The sequence below is a fragment of the Penaeus vannamei genome, chromosome 21, assembly GCF_042767895.1.
Source record: "Penaeus vannamei isolate JL-2024 chromosome 21, ASM4276789v1, whole genome shotgun sequence".
Taxonomy (NCBI): Eukaryota; Metazoa; Arthropoda; class Malacostraca; order Decapoda; family Penaeidae; genus Penaeus; species Penaeus vannamei.
In genome coordinates, this window is record NC_091569.1 from 17,672,465 (window position 1) to 17,678,811 (window position 6,347).

Genomic DNA, 6,347 nt, shown 5'->3' on the forward strand with positions numbered 1-6,347 from the left:
TGAACCGGCTGGGGGACGAGGAGTGTGCGCATAGGTTCGCTGCAGCAATCTCTGATCGGTTAACAGTGCTTGAAAACTTGACAGACCCTGGAGCCCTATGGGATTCTTTTAATAGTGAAACATTCGATGCAGCCCAGGAGTCCATTGGTGAACGCCCGAGGACTAGGCAGAATTTCATCTCGCTGGAGACATTGGAGGCCACAGATGCATGTTGCATGGCTTGTCTGAACGGCATTCCGTTCCTTGGTGCGCAGGCCTAGGACTCCGCTGAGAAGGGATAAGGAACAGTTCATCAGGAATCTTGCCAAGGAGGTAGAGGACATTTCTTGATAAATGACCTTCGTCCTGCCTACCAAGCCCATAGAAAACTGAACTCCAATCCCTCCCCACGGATGTCTGCAATCCGCTCATTGGATGGACGGATCATCTCAGATAATGTTGGGGTACGTGAACGTTGGGCTGAGTATTTTGAGCAATTGTATCAAGCAGTCCCCCCAGATAAAAAAGTTGACCAAAAGGAGATTGATGTTTTTACTGTATGCAATTTATTGGTGACAAGACTGGACCAAAAGGTTTGCCATCGAGCATAAAGGAAAGTCTTAAAGTAAGAGTAGTAATCCATGGCTGGAATATGTGAAAGACTGGGGTTGTTTGGTTTGAATATAGAGGTTAAGTGTGCTAGAGTATCTGCCTATTCATCGTCTGGGATTCCGATTTGTATCGTGTAGATAAGTAGAACAACCAGTCCTCAGTCTTTCAGACAAAGGGGTTGCTTGAGTACATAGACTTTATGAGAGATAGTAAGTGACGGGAGTCAGTAAAAATGGTGAAAGAGGAGGATGGGGAAGAGTATATGTGTTTTAAGGCAAAAAGGACTGCACGTAGTTCTGTAGTAAGGACACTGGACTCAGGAGGGAGGGGGTATTTGACTGAGCGGGTTCGAAAGACAACTGCGAAACCAGCACCGGAGGTGGATTTGAAACCATGTGTAAACATGTATGCTAGAGGAATGAGTAGAGAGATCTTCAAGGAAATGGTATAGGACAGAAGGGGATATATCTGACTTTGGTGCATCAGGGAAAACAGTGGAGCTAACGTGTGGGTAAGGTATAAGCCATGGAGGAACGGCATGGGCAGAAAAGGGAAGAGGTTGGAGAGGGGAAATGGGAATGGAGAGTATCCATAGGAATGGTGACAGGAATTAATAATTGTGGAGATGAAGCAAAGGCAAGAAGCAGAGATCAAAGGATATTTAGTTTAGTGAGGGAGAGTTGGTGGCAGCGGTCATAGCATCGAAGAGAGAGAGGGACACGACGTCAAAAGAGAGAAAGTATGTCTGTCTTAGTGTACAAGCTCTCAACTGGAGAGGAGTGAAAGGCACCTAGGGCAAAGTGAAGACCGCAGTGGTGGACTGTATCACAATGAGCAAGGATGGGGCTAGAGGCAGATGAATAGATATGGCAACCATAATCGATTGGAGGAGACCAATGTAGTATGAAGATGGAGGAGAGTTTTGCGGTCTGAGCCCCAAGATATGTGAGACAGTGTTTATAAGATTTGGAAGCGGCGATAAGGTTTTCTTTGCCTGGAAAGATGTGGTCTCGCCAGGACTGTTTGGAATCCAAAATAACTCCAAGGAACCTTCCAGGAGAACAGTATTGCAGCAGAGTGCCATATGAAAAGAGTGGAGGTTGGGGTTTTACACGTCTGCGAGAGAAGAGGATAGGGAAAAATTTGGTAGTGGAAAAATGAAAACCATGGTTGGTGGCCCAGGAAGATACTGATATTGTCTGACATAAGGGTAGTAGGTATGGACGAGCTTGAGGCATAGATGGTTAAGTCATCAACATTTAGTGATGACTGGGTCCCTGATACAATACCTTTTATAGCTAAAACGAATAAGGTAATGCTAAGAACATTGCCTTGTGGGAGGCCTTTAACCTGAGGAATGGAAGATGAGGTGGAAGAGTTAATTTAGACCTGAAAAGTGCATTAGGAGAGTAAGGCCTATATAATAACACCCATGTTTCTGTGTATGCCAAGAGAGGCCAGTTGTTGGAGAATATGCTGCTGCCATGTGCTATCATATGTCTTTACTAGGTCAGAGAATACGGCTAATATGAAGCCATGGCGTGCATATGCGAACGAAATGAGCAAGGGGGTCAGCTATGCTTCGGTCACGGCAGAATCCAAACTGGGAAGGAGAAAGATGATTGCGAGACAAGGTGCTACATTAAACGAGATTTCACCATTCGCTCTGGTAGCTTGTTAATCATAGGGAGGTAATCTTGAGGGAGAGTACCCGATTTATTGGATTTTAAGAAAGGGAACATAAGGGCTTCGCCCCAGTGAGGAAGAAAATTTCTTGAAGTCAGTGAGGTCAGTCAGGGTAGATTGTTCACGAGCTAAGACAGTAAGGATGAAGAGCAGTAATGAGGGAGAGGGGGTACAACAATGAAGAAGACTGTGCAGTAGGAGATGGAGTTGAGTGTGTACTGACCTGGGTGGGTGGTTCGGAATGGATAGTTGTCAATAAACATCCAGGAAGGAGGATTAGCATCAGTGGTTCGAGCCGTGGTCAAAGGAGGGGCGGGGGTCGGGAAACCAATGAAATCAAATTTAGAAAGGTTACTTGATGAAGGGGCAAGCCTTAGTGCTCCTAACATGGGCAAATTATCTTCATATTGGCCATAGTGAGCCAATAAGAAGGGAAAAGAAATGATCTGTCATTCAGGGTCCCCATACGACTAGGCGATAAACCAACAGAATGCCGTGCCCATGGCTCATGACTAACATAAGCCAGTGTTTCATCCTTTCAGCACGGCTCTCATACCTTAGAAATGGGACAGAAAGGGATGAAGGGAAGGAAGGAACAATCAAAACTAGCTGAGGCGAGGGCTGAGGTCCAATCTCCTATATTGGACCTCGGTCTCCGTCTCCTAACCCCACCTCCCACCCCCCAACAACAGCAACGAACAATGGATTGGGGGTGAGGGGTTCTTGAGTCATGCTTAGGAATTTTGCAATGTCCTCAAGGGTTTCTGGAAGGGAGTTGGTGGGGTTGTTTGGGAAATGAACGATTTTTATGAGGTGAAGAGAAGGTAGGTATTTGAGTAGTAGAAAGTGTAGTTGTAGGTATGGATGTGGTAGGTGAAGATAGGGTGGAACGTTTAGCTTGTCTGGTGCGATGGGAAAGGCGTATGGGAAGTTGTGGATATTGGAGTATCTGGATTCAGAATGGAAAAAAAGGATTGTGAGATTGGGGTAGAGATGGGAAGGTGAAAAGTTGGGTGACGAGGTACTGTTGAAGATGTAGAGACAGTTTGGATAGATGGGACAGGAGTAGAACATTGGATAGTATTGCAGTAGAGACTGATAGAAAAATCTTGTTGGCGTGCTTCCTGCCTGGCCTCTCGTAGATTAAGGCCAAGTTTGTATCTGGTTACTGCCGCCTCAGATTTTAATTTGTAGGCAGGGTAACTCCTATAAAATACATTATGGAAGCCACCGCAATTGGCAAATGTATGCATTTGTGCAGGGCAGTTTAAATGGTCGTGTCCAGGCTGCGCACGTAGAGGACAGCGAGCTGTGGAGCGAATTGCTTTACATGGTGGCCAAAACGAAAATATTTCTGACATTGACGGGGAGGTCGTCGATATGGTCTATCATGGCAAGATTCTGCATCGATGTTTAATGGTCAAATAAATGTACCAGACATCTAAGATCATATAGCACTATGGTAAAGTATTGTGGTAAAAATAGTAAATGAGTTAACAGTTAGTATACAAACTGTTAAATGTCAAAGGTTATAGTTTTATAGAATAGTACGGTAGGGAAAAGGTTAATTATTTAAATCAGACATTAATAAAGGAAAGAGGGAAGGGTATAGACCGATTGGATGGAATAGGGTATATCTGCTGTTGGGGAAGCTATAGTAACATTGCTTTAAGGAAAAACTGGAAAAAGAGTTGTTATGAAATAATCAACGGGTAATACGGGTAGAGATGGATGTTAAAGAAGTAGCAGGAAAAGTCTGGGGGATGAGATATGGGGGCTGTGGAAGGAGGTGAAGCGTCAGGAGGAGAGGAATCCGCAGGAGGACACTGTTGTGACAGAAAGGATTCACGTGAGTATACAGGTGGGGGAGGTAAGCATAATGGAGAACGAAAAAGGAATGGTGTACATGGAGAAAGGGATGGGGTTTATTGGAAAAGAGTAGGGGGAAGAGGGGTAGGGAGAAGAGGATGGGTATCGGCAAATACTATGAATGTAGAGGGACTAGGAATACAGAGATTGGGGGTGGATGAGGGAGCCTAATATTTTCTTGTGTCATTAAGAATTCTTGGAAGTCTTCAAGAGTTGGGGTGGGGGGATTTGGGTGAGGAGGTCTGAGAAACAAAGGATCTCTAGTGAGAAGAGGGGATACATGTTCGAGTAGCAGAGGAAAGGGAGGGTGTAGGAGAGGGTGTGAAAGGCGAAGATGGAGTAGAACGTTTAGGTTGTCTGGTTCGGCGCGTAAAGTGAGGGGGAGGAAGGGAAGGTATCGGAGGTGGTAGTGATTGGAGTATCTGTATTTAGAATGGAAAAGGGATTTTACTGGGGGATAAGGAGAGTAGAGGTAGGATGGTTCAAGGCAGAGGGAAAAGATACTGGGGGAGATGCAGAAACATCTTGTGGAGATGGGTGTGTGTGTGTGCAGAAGGTAGGACTGTTTTGAGCTTCAAGCTTCCTGTTTTATAGAGGGAGGCCTAGTTTGAATATGAGAATAGCTATAGGTAGGGCACCTCCTATAAAATACGTTATAGGAGTCACCACAGTTGGCACATGTACGTGACTGAGCAGGGCAAATTGAAAGGTCATGGCCAAGTTGGCTGTGGAACGACTGTGTTTGGCTGGGTGGCCAAAAGGACAATATTTCTGACATGACTGGGAAAGGGTCGATATGGTTGGACAGTCCACCAATATAAACTTAATGGGGTATGACATGTCTACGGAAGGTATTCTCAGAATAGGGGGCTGTGAGGGAATCAAAAAGAATCGATGCCACTTGACTGGGTCAAAGAGAGTACTCAAAAAGGTTTGTGGAGATAGAGACAGAAGAAGCACGAGGGGGGGGTGGGGTGGAGTGCTGTAGAATGGAATAGTTTTATGGGGGGGGGATAAGGATGAAAAGTAGTAATAAGGGAAGAGGGGGAAGCCAATGAAAAGGACTGTGCAGTAGCATATAAAGAAGAGAATGTTGGAAGAGAGGAAGGCGTGCATTCTGGAGGTTGAATAATACCCGGGTGGGTGGTTCAGAATGGATAGAGCTGTCAGTAAACGTCGAGGAGGGGGATTTAGTATGTGGTGGGAGCCGTGGTAAAAAAAAAATGGGCAGGGGTCGGAAAACCATCAAAATAGGAATCAGATAGGCTAGCCGATGAAGGGGTAAGCCTTAATCCCCTACTAGGGGTAAAGAATATTAATTATTGGCCATGGTGAGCCTAGTTAATATGGGGAAAAGCAAGGTATCGGGAGGGAGAAATAGACCTTACGGGGAAGGCCATGTCTGCATACGATAATCTTGGCAATATTGGCGTGGGACATGCGGCGGCCTTAAGGAGAAATAGTACATCTCTGTATTGATACTGCATCATAGTACGGCAGGCAAGGTCTTCACAGTTTGGCATTCCTTATTATAGACAGGGCACTCACCTGTGGAAACGTTAACAGTTCTAGCACAAGTATTAATGGAGGAATGGGACTGAGCAGAAATGAGTTTAGCAGTGAGGTCAACCAGGGTAGATAGTGCATGGGCTTGAGACTAGGGTGTAACCGTGACATGGGATGAACAATCAGGACGGCTACGGAAGGAGACTTTGCCTACTTGTCTTTGAAGGCATTGTTGGAAGACTATGGTAATGTCGCAGTAAAGAGCTGTAGGGGGAATCACAAAAAATCTATACCACTTGCCTGGGCCACAGAGTATTCAAAAGAGTTGTAGAAAAATGTAGAAGGGCGAGGCCGGGAGGAAGAGGGAGTAGTGTGGAGTAATGTGAGTGGAAGGGCAATACGGATGAAGAGTTGTAATAAGGGATCAGTATTAGGGTTGAGAAAGGGGGAGGTCATTTGGAGGTGGAGTACCTGAGTAGATGATTCATGATGGTCATGTTGACAGCAGGTGTTGATGAGAGGAGTGTAGTAGCAGCGATCGGAGCCGTGGTCAAATGAGAGTCCGAGGTTGGTAAACCAGTGGAGTTAGATTGAGTTATTTGATAAAGAGGCAAGCCTCTAATAATGGTGCAAAATTTTCATTACTGGCAATGGTTGATGATTAAAAAGCAAAAATAAATGTGCTAGACATCTAA

General features: G+C 45.2%; 1 protein-coding gene across 1 annotated transcript in view; it reads left to right on the forward strand.

Annotated features, from left to right (window-relative positions):
- Nucleotides 1-260, forward strand: part of LOC138865538 (craniofacial development protein 2-like) — a 708-nt gene extending 448 nt beyond the window's left edge. Inside the window, exon 1 of the mRNA XM_070136226.1 lies at nucleotides 1-260. This exon is cut by the window's left edge and continues 448 nt beyond it. Within this exon, the coding sequence (XP_069992327.1) occupies nucleotides 1-260 (260 nt within the window).
- The last annotated feature ends 6,087 nt before the right edge of the window (nucleotides 261-6,347 follow it).